Here is a 16398-nt window from a genome sequence, read left to right on the forward strand (position 1 = left end):
TAGATTCTTTACCACTGTGCCACCTATCAGATTTAGCTACCACATTTAAATATTGGTTTGCAGAGACTAAACTAAATGATAGAAAGACCAAGAGACTGAGCAACTTAGACATAAAAGTAGCAGTTATTGCCCATTGAAAAATCAAATAGAGATGAAAACATCTCTCTGAAAATGATTGAGAATGCAAACCATAAGGCAAAGTTTCCATTCACTTTTTTGTTTCTATTTTCCCCCAATATTTAAGATTTAATCAATATTTCCCAATATTAAATGTTAGTAAATATTTAAAATTTATTTACAACCGTCTAAGAGTATGTGTGTGTATGCTAAGTCCCTTCAGTCATGTCTGACTCTTTGCAACCCTATGGCCTGTAGCCCTCCAGGCTCCTCTGTCCATGGGATTCTCCAAGCTAGCATAATGGAATGGGTTGCCATGCCCTCCTCCAGGGGATCTTCCCAACCCAGGGATCAAACCCATGTCTCGTATGTCTCCTGCATTGGCAGGCAGGTTCTTTACCACTACCACCACCTGGGAAGCCCATCTAAGAGTACAGTTACTTGTTTTGCAGAACAGGTGCCAGCTGAACAGGATTCTGTAAGATTGTAGAATGGCTTTCCTCCTTGACACATCCTTCCAGAGTAGTTTAACATGGAGAACAGAGGGCCTTGTGATGAAACGTGCTCCTGGCCTCTGAATATTACGTTTAAACAGAAGTCCTGTCTGCCTGTTTTGTACTTTAGTTTCCAGAGACCTTTCACCTTTACCATCTCGTTGGCTCTGCTCCAAGAGACGGGTGGGGAAAAATCATGACCTGGAACTCAGAGACTAGGGGACCTGTTGATGTTGCCTTGGTGACTGGCCCAAGGCCAGGGCTGCTGGGCAATGGATGCAGGGCAGAACCCCTGGTGGGATGTGGTGACCACCCCGAGGCCCGGCCCAGGCCAGCCAGAGAGGCTGCAGGGGCATCCTCGTGGGGTGAGAGGCAGATTTACTGTAAGGGCTCTCCCAACTCTTAATTCTGGTAACCTGGGCTTTGCTACAGGCTTTGGGGGGAGTGGGTACCCTTGGGGATCCAATTGTAACATTATCTCTTGGAAATCCAGATGCTTGAAGTGCTTCCTGGCTTGACTCTGCTCAGATCCTACTCCACGCAAGTCCCCCAACACTCCAGGCCAAGCAGACCCCCTTGGACCTTGCCAGCACAGACAGAGGGTCTGAGCATGCCGAGGGGGACAGCCCAGGGCTGACTGGTGCAAATCTCAGCCCCAGCTCCCCAGGCTCTTGCCTGCAAGGCCTCGGCTTCTATTTAAACATCTGGGCCGAGCTCACCAACTTTTTCTTCCAAGGAAAAGCACTTCCTTGACTAAACTTTCGTTTCTTTCTCTTTTACTTCAAATAAATTCTACTCCCACCCCCATTTAAAAATATATTTTTATTTATTTGGCTGCCCAGGGTCTTAGTTGCGACATGTGGGACCTAGTTCCCTGACCAGGGATTGAACCTGGAACCCCCGCATTGGGAGCATGGAGTCTTAGCCACTGGACCACTAGGAAAGTCCCCCAATCCCATTTTTTTATTGTGTCCTTTTTTTTTTTTTTCTAGATGGCAAAGAAAAACATGCCACCTCTTCCATTTCATTTCCCCCACCATGATCCATGCCTGCTGCATTTCGTTCATGTCTGCCCCAGACCCAGGTGCCCTGCACAGAGGCCCTTCTGTCTTCTGTACCCAGGGCTCTGCTCTCCAGCCTCCAAGACATCCCAGAACAGCCCCTCTCCCACTCAGACAGCCTAACACAACCATTTCAGATTCTTTCACGCATCTCAGAGTCTTTACACAGGCTGTTGCATGCTCTATTGTTATTTAAATTTCTATCTACTACCTTAATTTCTTATGAAGGAAAACTTTAAGCTATATAAGTTGGAAGAATAGCTGAGTGAACCCCTGTGTACCCATCACTCAGTTTCAACAAGTGTCAAATGGTGGCCACTTTGGTTCCCCTGCCCTCTCCTACTCTGCCATTTTCTTTTTTGGCTTTTAAATCCCAGACATCGTCACACGTTTTTCATCTCTGTTGTGAAGAATTTGGATTCAAGATTGCCGAGGTCCTTTTGGGTTCAGTTTGACTCTGAGCAGAAGCGCAGGTTCCCTCCCGGGGAGTCCCCATTTGCCATACGCTTGCTGCCCTCTGCTGGCCGGGCTGGCTCAGGACACTTCTGCCCTCGATGCTGGCCCAGATTTTCCTCAAATAACTTAACCCAGGAGGGGTGGGGCGGGGCTGGGGTAGGGGGTGGTGCGGGGGGGACCGGGTTCTAAGGGGTGAAGGGGAGTCTGAGTCGGGGGTGGGGACTGCCTTGCCTGGGTTTGGTTAAGACGCTGAGACCTGAGCGCCCCCCTTCAACCACATTCATACATCCATGCAGAAAAGATCACTAGGGCGGGTCAGACAGATAGTCCGCAGCGGTCTCACCCCCTTGGCTGCACAAAACCAGCATCCAGGCCCCACCCCGAACCAACAGTCAAACCCCTGAGGGGCCAGGGATCAAGCATCCTTATATACTAAAACCCCTCCCCCCCCACCCCCACCCCCACCCCCCCCCACCCCCCCCCCCGGCTGCATCTAATGTTCAAGCAAGTCAAGAACTGCTGGGCCAACACGCCAATGTTGGTATGCATCTTGAGCCCAAAGCTAAGAAGTAGTGAATTAAAAAAAAAAAAAGCTCATCAGGGAAAAGAATAAATGAAGACTTGACCTCACAATACAAATTACCCTTGGTCTATCTTAAAAAGTCCCTTCCAAGTGCTGACAGCTTCTGGCCAGACACTTTTGTTTGAGGAACCAATACCATGGACTTGCTAGGGATGCTACTCTTAGATCTGGTTTCCTTTTCTTTTTTGAGATATAGTTCTACATTTGGGTGAACAGTACCACTGTTCTGTTCTGGCTTTTTACATGTCTGCATTTGTTAAGACTCCTTTCATTGCAGAGTTTAACACAATTTGGCTGTCACTAAGTTAGGTCAAAAATGAGAACTTGCTGGAAGGGTACTGAGACACCACCCGCAGGGCTCCTTGCCAGGAGCAGATGGCAAACAGGACACAAGGAAATGGACCCTGTCCTTTGCCTCTGGTTCTCTGCACATCTAATTCATTGCTTCTTTCTCACGGCAAACATGTTTACTGCTCATTAATCCACACGTCGGTACATGGCCACCAACAGATCATGACTCACCTGTGTTCAGCTTCCAGCTGCTGGAGAACAACTCCTTTTTCCTCTGCCTAGGTCCTTTAAAAGTCCAGGCTGACACTTTCACGTCAGAGCCCCACTCGTGAGCCAGTCAACTGTGGCCTGCAGGGCTGACTATGTAATTTGTCCAACCTGATGCCAAATGGAAAAAAGCAAGGGAAAGTGCCATTAACAGTACATAGAAGGCTCTTCCTTTCTTCTCCCACCTCTCAAATTATCACAGTGTGTTTTATTTTCTATTTAACACCAGTCTAAGTAAAGAAAACTCTAAATTTTAAATTATCAGTGTGAATTTTACCACTCATCTCTGGATCATGCAATGCCACTTTTAAATGGTAATATCAGAGCATTTAACTCACATGCAGAACCACTGAAATTACATAACTAGTATTTTGGGACTCATGGGCCAGAAGAGATAAAGACAAACTAAACTCCTCAAGATTGGAAGGAAGATGAGGGGGTGTGCCAGGTTCCCCCAGAGTGTGGGGGCACAGGATGAGTTGGGAGAGTCAGGAGCCTGGGATCTCTGCCCCTCCTCCAGCCACCAAGCCCACCTACAGGATGGCACCCCTAGACCCCGGGGCAGGGTCTAGGGAAGATGAGCCAGGCGTCCCCCTTCCCAGATCCAGCCCCCAAACCCACAGTAGGTTGTCACTCCCCAAAGATCTTTAAACTTCTGCACCAGGAAACATGCAGTATTAGACCAGGAGTGGGCAGAGGCTTGCCCAGGCCAGCACACAGCCACAGTGCTGCCTGCCCAGAGCAGGGATGGCCAACACCATGCCCACTCCAAGATGCTTCAGGGTGAATGCACCCCATGCCTACATTCTCCACACCTGAGCCTAGGCCCCTGAGGAATGGAGGGCAATGGTGGTCAAAGGGAAACCAGAGAGGGGTGGCCAGGCTGGGCCCAGGGCACCAGGGACAGGAGAGCAGACAGCTGAGAACCCGCCCTGGGGAAGAAGCCAAGGTGGGAGCCCTCATGGGTGAGGCTCCAAGCCCCGGTGCTCACTCCAGTATCCCCTCAGACTCTGCTCCCTAAACACAAATTCAAAGATATGACGCTTAAGATTCTCCACAGGGGACTCCCCTGGCAGTCCAGGGTTAAGACTTCACCTTCCAACGCAGGGGGTGTGGGTTCCATCCCTGATCTGGAAGCTAAGATCCCACATGCCTCAACAGCCAAAAAAAAAAAAAAAAAATCAAAATATAAAATAGAAATAGTATTGTGACAAATTCAATAAAAATTAAAAAAAAAAGAAAAAGAATCTCCTCTTGGCAACCACAGAGCATTAAACCCCAAGCATTAGAGCCCCTCTCTCCAGTCATGTGTTTATTGGCCCTGCCCTGGTGGCCTGGGATGGAGGTGGAAGTGTGGGGTCAGGAGATAACCTTCTAAATAAACAGTTCCCAGAAACGAAGACGGAGAATGTTGGGAAAGCCAACTGTTTTCATTTTTGCCTTTCAAATTTGTAAACATTAGGCTGCACGTGTTTTCAGAAACTTGACTTTGTGTGTGTGTGTGTGTGTGTTAGTCACTCAGTCATGTTCAACTCTTTGTGATCCTGTGGGCCGTAGCCCACCAGGCTCCTCTGTCCATGAAATTCTCCAGGAAAGAATACTGGAGTGGTTTGCTATTCTCTTCTCCAGGGGATCTTCCTGACCCAGGGATCCAACTCGGGTCTCCCTTGTTACAGACAGATTCTTCACCATCTCAGCCACCGGGGACATTTTTCACTCAGCACTCAGCAGTATTTTATGCACTAATGGCTACCTTATATTGAGCAGCTATACTCTAACAGATTAGCTAAGGTATTTACCATGGACTTCAGAACTCCACATGTTCTGGCCCATCACTCTCCCCTCTGCCTGTCTGCCCCTCACACACTAAGCATTTAGTGCTTACGCATTTGCTCCTGCCGGCGTGGTCCCCTCTCTCATGGGGACAGCCTATTGGCCTTACCTTAGAGTTTAGGTTCTGTCCTGGTGCATGATGCTACCCAAGGACAGATGTTTCTAAGGCAACCCTGATGTTGCTGATCCAGGGAGTTCTCTCTTACAATCACTGGTTTAGATCCCATGCAAGGTGGCTGCTGCAGGCTTGTGAGCAGCTCCCAGGGGTAAGATGGGGCCTGCAGAATGGACTTGCCTCAAGTGCTGCCCCCTGCTGTCCTGAGAGGAGAAGACAGAAGCAAGCCAAAGAGGAGAAGAAGAAAAGTCCTCCCAAATTGAGGACTTCTCTTTGAACATCATTAACTGATCTATGACTTCCCAGGTGGCACTAGTGGTAAAGAACCCAATGCAGGAGTCATGGGCTATGTGGGTTTGATCCCTGTGTCAGGAAGATCCCTGGAGGAGGAAATGGTAACCCAGTCCAGTATTCCCATGGATAGAGGAGCCTGGTGGGCTACAGTCCATGGGGTCACAAAGAGTCTGACCAGAGTCAGACACAGCTTAGCTACTGAGCGTGCCCGCAACTGATTTAAAAAGATGAGACTGTCATCAAGCAGGTAATTTAACTCAAGCGCTGTAGGGAGTGGACAGACAGGATGAGAGAAATGGGGAGGTGGGGGGTGGATATCCTCCAATTAGCACAGCAGCTAACAAACTCCTATAACCCTTCCCTAACTCATCCCACCCACAGGGGTGCCCACACCTAGCTTCTCAACATCCCACCAGTTCACTGTCACCCCTTCCTCGCATCACGGGGTGACGGCAGAGAGTGACAGTGTCCCCCATGGAAGTCATCTGGGGATGTTAGGGTTCCCCAACCCTGGGTGCTGGAGTTGTGCTTCTCCGCACCTTTGCCCTAATCAATATTTTCCAGCTTTTTATAACCTGATGAGTGAAAACCAAATCTCATGCTATCAATTTGTATTTTTCATCAAGGCAACTCATACTTGTTGCCTCTTCATTTCTCTTGACCACTTTTCTGATGAGTTTCTTTTCTTACTGATTTACTGTAGCTCATGGAGTTTTGGGGCTTCCGGCATAGCTCAGTTGGTAAAGAATCTGCCGGCAATGCTGGAGACATGGGTTCAATTCCTGGGTTGGGAAGATCATCTGGAGAAGGAAATGGCAACCCACTCCCATATTCTGGCTTGGAAAATCCCAAGGACAGAGGAGCCCGGCAGGCTATAGTCCATGGGTCGGAAGAGTCGGACACGACTTAGCGCTATCTTTCTTTTCGAGTTTTTCTTACCATTGATCCTTTCTAGACGAAGCAGTTGTTTTTGTTTTGCTGTTTTATTATTTGTCTTTTAACTTTATGATGTGCCCATTACTACCCTGTGGCAACCTCCCTGAGATTTGCTAGAGGACAAGTGTTTACAAAAATAATCAAAAAATGATCACTAATAAGAATAGAAAAGAGTTTTATTTAAGCCAAACTAGTCCAGAAGCCCACTTCCCAGATTACTCTGAGAAATTGCTCTGGAGAAGTAGGGTTTTCAGCCCAGTTTTATATCTCATCAGAACAAAGAACATTAAACAAGTCAGGGTTACATTTCTTCAAGGTTTCAAAAAAAAAAAAAAGACCAGTGCATACATAGCAAGTCAACATGGCCTTGACACCTGGGAAGGGAGTCTTATCATCAAAGGAGAACCAGCATTGGCTTCCCAGGAAGAAAGGCATTTAATCTTTATTTTTAACACAGACATTCTTTACTCCCAGTCAATGTGCTGGTTTCTTTACTAATTGAAGCGGTTGTACAGTGTATGTTTGACAGGCCACAAAGGGGCTACTTTAGTTAGTGTAAAATTCAAGTGAACTCATGTATAAAGCCAGAATGACTTCCCTATATCTTGATATGAAAAATAATTTTTTATCATAAAGAAGTGTGTACAATACGTAGCCTGCCACACTATCCGCTCTCAATAATCGCTAGCAGGGCAGCCGCCGCCGTCGTTTTATAACACACGTCTGACACCCAGAGGCCCCGCAGTCCCAGGCCTGCTGGTCTTCAGTAACGCGCAGCACCGTGAAACCAGCGTAATAGAATATGTAGACTGTTCTGCGGAGTGCTAATCTAATGCCATTTGGACGGGATCATGTTTCATCTTGTGGGGTTTCCATGTAAGCGTTTGCGAGCACTGAAGCTGCTCTAAAGTTAGTGGGAAAGACTGAAAGCTGTGTGACTCGATCTCACTCAGCGTTCCTCCTTTGTCACCACCCCTCCATCAGCCGGCCCCCGAGTACTGCAGCCTCCAGGAAGGTCTGCCCTACCTGGACATGGTGATTAAAGAGACCTTGAGGATGTACCCACCAGCTTTCAGGTAAGCCTGCACCCCAGGTCTTCAGTCATCACCTGTGTTGTGAAGAATGCTGGACCCAAGCTCCTGGAGGGGAAGGTCTGAGTAATGGGGGTCATCTCCAGGGGGCACTGGACACCATGCCGGACATACGGTCACCATGGAAGTAAATGTCCGGCCTATATTCCTATATGTTAACTATCTTTTCAAAATGTCATTGCTGTTTTCTTAACACAACCTTCCTCCCCAACCCAAGCCAATCTCTTTGGCCTCCTAGACTCAGATGACTTTTGCTCTTTCCCTGGCCTGTTCATTCACCAGCTACTTATTGAGCATCTACTTTATGCCATGCGCTGGGAGATCAGCCAAAACAGATAAAGCATCTGCCTTTGAAGTTGACAGTCCAGAGGGGAGCATCCAAGGCCTGGGATGCTCCTTCATTCTCTCCAACGATCCGCACCCCACCCCATCCTCAGAGCTCCCACCCAGAACTTAGTGCTCCAGGATGTCTGACTCAGCCAGCCTCACCCGTTCCCCACTGGCTCTCTCCCCACCACAGCACTCTGCACACTGACTCTACTTCATATTATATTTTTGGATACTTTTCAACTGCTCTGCAACATTTCACCAAAGTGCTTCCAGCCAGACCAACCTGTAAATGCCTTGAGAGCAGGAATCAGGTCTTCTGCTTCTTTCAAATTCCCCCTAAATGAGATGCTACCAAATTCCAGGCTCATTCACCCCAAGCACAGTAAGCCAAGCGCTGAGATGCTGAGGTTTGCAGCACGTTCACAAGGCAGCCAAGCGTGGAGACAGAACAAATCTCCAGGCTGCCTCCCCCACTTCAAGTGGCCCAGGTATTCGTGGGATAAAGTGGCAGCTGAGGAGCATGGGGAAAGGTAATGATTGGAGATGAGAAAAAGGTGAGGCAATTGTAGTTCTAAGCAGGTGCAAGGAAGCTATAGGTGTCTCCATGGGAAGCAAGTTCAGAATATGGCGGCCTTAGTGTCAAAACAAAAGATAGTTTTGAGCTCTCTGAGGTCAAAAGGTCAGCAAGAAGCCACTTGCACGTGCCCAGTTGGAGCGTCAGCGGTCTTAACCAGTCTTAACAGGCTCAAGCTCCAACTAGACACAGCTGTCTCCAAGTTCCTGAAAAAAAAAAAAAAAACAACTTGGAAAAACATCTTACTGTTGAAGCTGCCTGGTCCTTACAGTACGGGCAGGCTGTTGTGTAGCAACAATTAAAGCAAGCTTCATCAATGAAGGCAAGCTGAATGGATCTAACTGAGGACTACCCTGAGTTTCAGAGGCGGCCCATGGAGCACAGGGTCCAACTTGGGTCTCCAGACCTTCAGAGAGTGAAACGTTGCCAGAGCTCAGGCTCTAGGAACAGAGGCAACCCAAAGCATGTAACTTAGAAATTCTACTCTGCATCTCTAGGAAGCATTGTACCACATAAACCATATGGAGGTAACTTTTGCCATTTTAAAAAGAGAAAATGTGGATGATGTGAAGGTATCTCAAAATTATATTCCAAACCGAAAATATCCTAGCGAGTGTGATTGTAGACATTGTGCAAAACGTTCAGACCCAGAGCCAAGAGAGAATTCCCAGGGTGTGAGTCAGATCACATCCTTCTCAAGAACACATGCTTTCAGTCTCCTGGTCCAGGAGCAGACAGGCACGCCAGGGCTCGCCTCGTTGCTCTGCTGACACCAGTATTAAGACCTGATCCTGGGACTTCCCTGGTGGTCCAGTGGTTAAGACTGCAATTCCACTGCAGGGGGCACGGGTTTGATCCTTTGTTGGGAAACTAACAGTCTGCATGCTGAGTGACCAAAAAAAATAAAAGACCCAATTTCACAGGCCTTACCTGACTTCCTTGGGAGCCTCAGAGCAAACTGTCATCCGGTCTATTTTTTGTTTTTGTTTTCGTTTTTTAATGATTTATACCAGCTTCCTTCCCAGGGAACTGTGGGCAGCTGCTATACACATGAAATTCAAAATAAGACATTCAGTGATACACAGATCAAAGACTGTTCAGAGGAAAGAATCCTTGATGGGATACCAGAGATGGTGACAATTGGGGTCAGGCTTGGTGGCTGAGGTTCCCAGGAGAAAGGAAAACTGGTTGAGTTGAACCATCCTGTTCTCTATTGGGAGGAAAGTGTAGAAACTGATCAAAGACACATCATTTCCTGGATCTAAAGCCAATCAAGCCTTCATCACATGAGACCTTGCATAGATGACATGTCGAGCGACAAAGTCCACAGTCTCCTCAGCACTAAAATTCTGCAGGCAATTCTCCTCCTGATCCTTTATAAGCAGAAAAGTGTAAAAGGAAGTCAGTGAAGGCATGGTTCTGGGGAGCCAGGATGCTGCGATCTTACCTGAGGGCAGGACAGAACCCAGAGTATCTAGATGGATTTGTTAAAATTCCCACTATATAAAAACAATAGATCCAGGTTTCCCTAATGACAGAGCCAGTCTGGACGGAAAGTCAAGACAGTCTCGGTCCTGCCAACAGTTTACTGTGTGATCCTGGGTAAGTTCCGGGCTGTCCTGGGCTTCTGTGCCTTTAGAGGGCACACGACACCCGCTCTGCCTGCTCCGGAAGTGTTGGGAGGATCAGTGAGACAGCAGACGTGGAAACATGATACCCCTGCAGGCAGGGTGTCATGCAAGGTATGAAGTAAAGAGCAAGAAGCGTTTGAGTTGAATGGCCTCCACCCAGTCTCCAGTCTCAGGCAAGCCGTGGTCTCCCTTCCCCCGGACCTACTCCACTGGTGGTTTAAACCCCATCACTCTGTTGACTTCTGTCATCAAACAACAGAAGTGAGAGAGGCAGACAAGAGGCCCATTTGCTTTAGCCCAGGCATAGGGTTTGGGGGTGAACATAGAATTTTGCTTTTTAATTTTATTTTACTTTATTATTTTAATCTCAGAAAAACGCTTGACCTTTCTCAAGCACTGACACATTTGACTGATACCCTTATTCCTAAAAAATAAACCCTCAAAATTGCCTTTGTGGAAAATGTAACAATTCTCTTTGAAGAATTATTAATGTCGATCCAAGAATCTGTGCAGTATAATTCAGCAGAATCTGGCCTGGTATGCAGCATCAATATTTTGGCCACCTGATGCAAAGAGTTGACTCGTTGGAAAAGACCCTGGTGCTGGGAAAGATTGAGGGCAGGAGGAGAAGGGGACAACAGAAGATGAGATGGTCGAGATGGTTGGATGGCATCACCGACTCAATGGACATGAGTTTGAGCAAACTCCAGGAGACAGGAAAGGACAGGGAAGCCTGATGTGCTGCAGTTCTTGGGGTCACAGAGTTGGACATGACCTAGCAACTGAACAAACAAAAAATGTGGCCTAGTCTAGCCAGATGGGAGGCAGGATGATGTACAGAAGGGAAGGCCCCGTTTTCTGGCTTTTAGGGGGTATTGCCTCTAGATCCAAGCTCTTTCTGGTAACTGAAAAGGAAGGAGGTTGGGGTATACCCTTATCTGCTCCCCCAGGACTGAGGGTGCACACATTGGAGCCCCCGCCTGCTCTGATTAGAGCAAGAGTGTTTTGTGACCAGTTCCAAGCACACGATAATTGCATTCGCTGCTTAGGCTCTGAATGGGAGTCTCACAGCCTTGGCCTTTCACGTTCCTGATACAGTGAAGGCTTGGACAGGGGAGCCTGGTGGGCTGCCGTTTATGGGATCGCACAGAGTCGGACACAACTGAAGCAACTTAGCAGCAGGATAACAGAGTGACAAATGCAGCAACGAGCCACGAGTTACTCTTAATTTCTTTGATAAGCAGGAATGGGGTACAACAGTGATTTGTGTAATAACTTTATCTCCTCTGAGATATTTAGGGAAACCTGGTTCTGCAACCTGAAGTAAAAGCCAGCATAAATTATTTTTAATTTTTAAAGTAATTGTTCATATTACCAAAATAAAATTGTTTATACTTAAAAAAAGAATGAAGAAATACAGAAGGATCCAAAGAAAAAGTCAGCCCCCCGCTCCAGTCACCCACCATCCTCTGCCCTAGCGCCACCCCTTACAGGAGGTCATGGTAGAAGTTTAGGTATTCTTCTGTAAACATTATGTTCATAGGCAGACACATATGGTCTAGCCTTTTCAAATAAAACGTAAATGGTATTAAGCCATTGTCATTTGGTAAAAGAAACAATCTGATCAAGATGCTTCCCTCTCCAGTAGAAGTTCTCCATAGCCACACAGACAATGAAGGGCAAGAGATGTGCAAACCCAAATTTCCTGTAGGTAAAGCAAGGGTGTGGCCCCGATGGGAAGGGGAAGAAGAAAGCATGGTGGCCAGGGGACGATCCCTGCATGGCTTCCAATACCAAGATCCTCGTGCACCCCAACACCAGGCATAAGACAGGTTCTTCAGGCTGAAGGAAGGGATGGATGAACCTAGAGACTCCAGGGTCCAGAGCAATGTAGGGTTAATAGCCAAAGCGGGGGTGGGGTTGGTCCCTGTCCGGGTCACCCCAGGAAGAAGGCTGGACCTCCCATCCGCCAGCCCCCTCCCACACTGCAGACCTGAGCCCCAGCACAGCCGCCCCCCGGGCTCTCCATCTCGTCTCTGCTCTGCCTCAAGGCGGGGGTGACCCGTGTGTCCCCGCAGGTTCACGCGGGTGGCGGCACAGGACTGCGAGGTGCTGGGCCAGCGCATCCCCGCGGGCACGGTGCTGGAGACGGCCGTGGGCGCTCTGCACTACGACCCCGAGCACTGGCCGAACCCCGAGAACTTCAACCCCGAGAGGTGAGTACTGCCCTTTCAAGAGGGCTGGTGGGGAAAGTGAGTGTGAGGATTGGAGGCAGCTGCCAGGAGAGATTTAGTGAAGTGCCCCCAAAGTCCAAAGCTGCGGCAATCAGAGAGAAGTTTTTGAGGCATAATTTCTAAAGGAACTAAGTGTACCATTTTTGAAGAGATCAAAACACAATCCAGAGGTTTAGCCATTTCCACAGCACTGCATGCAAGTAACAAGGCACTTTGAGGTGGGTGTCCACTGTTTGTTCACACCAAGAAACAGGACACCTTTCAGAAACACGTTACGATGTAGCAGGATATCACTTCCTTTTTAAAAAAATGAATGCCTGTTCCAAAACAAGAGTATCAACAATTTCTTCAGGAATTCATGAAGCCTGGCTATGCTAACATGGTAGACCTGAATACCCCCTTCCGTCCCCCGCATGGATTTGGTCCATTGTCTAAATTTCATTTCCAGACTCCCAATTTAAAATGTCTGAGCAGGCATCTGCACTTCCTCCTCATGAGAGAGGATGCGTGCCGCCTCCTGGTTGATCTGGCAAGTGAGGAGCTGGCCAGCTGGCAGCTGTGTTTCCACCGTTAGTGGCTCCATCTTCCTTTTAATGCAGCCCTGACTCTACAACCCCAGTCCCTGGGAAACAATGGCAGTAGGACCCAGATAAGTAACACTGTGCTGCTCAGCAGCTCCTGGAATTACGGTAGAGATCCAGACACATCAACAGCAGCTGCAGGGTTTATAGCATCACCTTTGAAAACAAATGGCCTTGAAACAAAAAGGGCTTCCCTGGTGGCTTAGGCAGTAAAGAGTCCCGCCCACAGTGCAGGAGACCCCAGTTCGATCCCTGGGTCGGGAAGATCCCCTGGAGAAGGAAATGGCAATCCACTCCAGCATCCTTGCCTGGAGAATTCCATGGACAAAGGAGCCTAGCAGGCTACAGTCCATGGGGTCGCAAGGAGTCAGACACAACTGAGTGACTTCACTTGAAAACAAAAAGTGCCTTAACGTGAAAAGTGGGTCAAAGATTCTTGGGCCCATGAGATCCAGAGGCAATAATAAGTGAGCTGGCCACTATTACAAAATAGTGGTTGTCACCTAGCGTTACTGTCATGGAACACGTGTGGCAAATGTCATTTGGAGCTGAAGAAGAGCTTCCAGTGAGTCAAATACTGCCACCCCCAGAGGTTCAACCAGAAAGGCAAATGTGGGCAGGGAGACAGCTCCCATCATGGCATCAAGAGACAAACTGGTAGGACAAGGCCGTCAGAGGGGGCTGGTGCCCAGGGACTCTGCTTAGGAAGTGGATGCCCGCCAGCTAGGGTCACCTTCTGGCTGCTGGGGAAACTGGAGCCATAGGTGAAGCCAGGCCTGTGGTTTCTTGGAGACCTTCATCCCGGATTCTAGTGAGTCTGCGGGCACATTAACCACGCAGTGAATTCATAAGGAGAGGCAGAGAGGGCAAAGTTGATGTTCCCGGTGATTCTTTGAATTCAACAGTGCCTGGAGGGCTTGGCAGGACAGGAGGAGCAGAGCCCAGACTGAAGCGTGTGGAAGGGTGGCCACCTGCTCCGGAGCCCTGGGGACTGACGGGTTCAGCAGAAAACGATCCTGCAGACCCCGGGGGGCGGGGCGCGGGGCACAGGGGGTTGGATGGTTGAGGCCCCACCTGCCTGGTAGGAGGAGCGTGAAGCCCTGTGTAGGGCGGCGGTGTTCCGGGCCCACCCTGACCATGCCGCCCTGCAGGTTCACGGCTGAGGCGCGACAACGCCGGCGGCCCTACACGTACCTGCCGTTCGGGGCGGGCCCCCGGAGCTGCCTCGGGGTGCGGCTGGGGCTCCTGGAGCTCAAGCTGACGCTGCTCCACGTCCTGCGCAAGTTCCGGTTCGAAGCCTGTCCCGAGACGCAGGTGAGCCCCGCCCGCTGCTCCGGGCGCAGGGGTACCCACCGCACCCCAACTTCCCACTCCAAGAGCCTTCCACCCGTCGCACCTCCTGCCTGCTCAGGCCTCTTCCCTTTCCGGAATGCCATCCCTCCCCCTTCCCCACCCCCAGTCTAATCCCATCCTCGGAATCCAGATTGGTGTTCCCTCAGACCCCAAAGTGGCCCCCAAGAAGTTCTGCTCACAGGGCGTCCCCCATTCCTAGCCCCACCCCAGGTGCCAGTTTCTCCAGGAAGCCCTCCCTGACGACTTTGCCAGCCACAACAGACCGCTACTTTTTTTGAAGTCCTGTTTCAAGTGCGCTCCATACTTGCATTGTCTTGTGTTACAGCCACTAGCCACACGTGGCTATTTATGTTAGTAATGCTGCTGCTGCTGCTGCTGCTGCTGCTAAGTCGCTTCAGTAGTGTCCAACTCTGTGCGACCCCATAGACGGAAGCCCACCAGGCTCCCCAGTCCCTGGGATTCTCCAGGCAAGAACACTGGAGTGGGTTGCCATTTCCTTCTCCAATGCATGAAAGTGAAAAGTGAAAGGGAAGTCGTGTCCGCCTCTTAGCGACCCCATGGACTACAGCCTACCAGGCTCCTCCATCCATGGGATTTTCCAGGCAAGAGTACTGGAGTGGGGTGCCATTGCCTTCTCTGATGTTAGTAATAAATCAATACAATTAAAAATTCAGCCCTTCATTTGCATTAACCACACTTTCAAGCACTCAGTACCCACTTTCACTAGTGGCTGCCTCAGGGGATAGGACAAGTCTAGATCATCTTGTTTCTTGAGCCTGTAACTGGTCTTCCATCAGGACTCAAAAGACATTGATCGGAAAGCCTGCCTGCCCCCAGCACTAAGAGGCCTGGTGGCACTTCTCTTCTTGGAGGTCCCATGGTAGCCACGAACAGTCCTTTCACACGCGGCTGTAGAGGATACCCTTTCTCGAGTAATTCTGTGGCTTTTCTTCCTAATCTCCATCCCACCATCGATCTACCTAAATTGGATATAAGGAAAGCCTTCTGAATGGCAGCGGACTTTCAGCAGGGACCTCTCCCCAAGCCCCTGGGAAAGGGAGAGGGGGGGTCCTACTCAGTTTCTGGCTGGGTGCCAGGGTGAGAGATGAGAGGAGATGAGGAAGGTCTGGGGTTTCTTCACCACTTTGCACTCTGTGCCCTTGGGCAGGTCGGGTGGCCTCTCTGAACCTGTATGTTTTCATTTGCAGTGCTCTGCTCCCACCTTACAAGCAGACTTGTTAGAAGGATAACTGGGGGACCCCGCCTCTGCAAGATTCCCTGGTAGCTCAGCTGGTAAAGAATCCACCTGCAATGGCGGAGACCCCTGTTTGATTCCTATGTCAGGAAAATTCCCTGAGGAGATACAGGCTACCCACTCCAGTATTTTGGGACCTCCCTGGTGGCTCAGGTGGTAAAGAATTCACCTGCAAGGTGCAATACCTAGGTTCAATCCCTAGGTTGGGAAGATCCCCTGGAGAAAGGAATGGCTACCCACTCCAGTATTCTGGCCTGGAGAATTCCATGGACAGAGGAGCCTGGCAGGCTACAGTCCATGGGGTTGCAATGAGTCAGACACAACTGAGCAACTTTCACTTTCCTCTGCGGGACGTTATTAACATAGGAAAGGGGTGAGTCCCTGTCCAAAACCAGGCCCAAGACACCAAGAGGCTCTGCGACCTCTCAGAGTGCCCCCGGGGAGGCCACTTTGCTCAGTCTCAGCCCTGCCCTCCCTCAGCCCAATTCCCACAACCTGCCTCAGGCCCATTCCCACGGAACTTTCTCGTCAATAGGGTTAATTCTGACACATATTTTAATTTCCTCTATTTTAGGTACCACTGCAGCTAGAATCCAAATCTGCCCTAGGTCCAAAAAATGGCGTCTACATCAGAATCGTCTCCCGCTGACACCACCTTCTCATCCAAAGAAAATCCTCGTGTGGAAATGTGGATTTTTGTTAAAACACCACCGAAGCAGTTGAAAGCGTGCCTGGCCTATGAATATAAAAGTGGTCATTTATGTAACATTTTCCAAATGCTTAATAAATGTGTATTGCACTTAGTTTTGAATTTGCTAATGGTGTTTAAAAAACAGATCCTCCTCTCAATAAAGGACTGGTACTAAATGAGTTAAAACATAGTTTGGACAAAATGACTGAGA

The 16398-nt window shown here is 49.2% G+C and overlaps 1 protein-coding gene and 1 long non-coding RNA gene across 13 annotated transcripts in view; one reads left to right on the plus strand and one right to left on the minus strand.

The window, feature by feature from the left end:
* LOC129659572 (uncharacterized) overlaps window positions 1-8489 on the minus strand; it is a 143555-nt gene extending 135066 nt beyond the window's left edge. For 2 of the 12 annotated variants that reach the window (XR_008718131.1, XR_008718126.1), the window contains exons 1-2: window positions 8152-8489; window positions 3234-3380 (exon numbers count right to left, since the gene is read on the minus strand). This is a non-coding gene — a long non-coding RNA (uncharacterized LOC129659572). The remainder of the gene's footprint in view (window positions 1-3233; window positions 3381-8151) is intronic. The other 10 variants (XR_008718132.1, XR_008718128.1, XR_008718135.1 and 7 more) reach the window with 10 other exon arrangements.
* Window positions 1-16290, plus strand: part of TBXAS1 (thromboxane A synthase 1) — a 173959-nt gene extending 157669 nt beyond the window's left edge. The window contains exons 10-13 of the mRNA XM_055591076.1: window positions 7432-7523; window positions 12152-12289; window positions 14040-14202; window positions 16071-16290. Coding sequence (XP_055447051.1) covers window positions 7432-7523; window positions 12152-12289; window positions 14040-14202; window positions 16071-16145 — 468 coding nt within the window. The 3' untranslated portion in view covers window positions 16146-16290. The remainder of the gene's footprint in view (window positions 1-7431; window positions 7524-12151; window positions 12290-14039; window positions 14203-16070) is intronic.
* The last annotated feature ends 108 nt before the right edge of the window (window positions 16291-16398 follow it).

This window comes from Bubalus kerabau, chromosome 8 (assembly GCF_029407905.1).
Source record: "Bubalus kerabau isolate K-KA32 ecotype Philippines breed swamp buffalo chromosome 8, PCC_UOA_SB_1v2, whole genome shotgun sequence".
Lineage (NCBI taxonomy): Eukaryota > Metazoa > Chordata > Mammalia > Artiodactyla > Bovidae > Bubalus > Bubalus kerabau.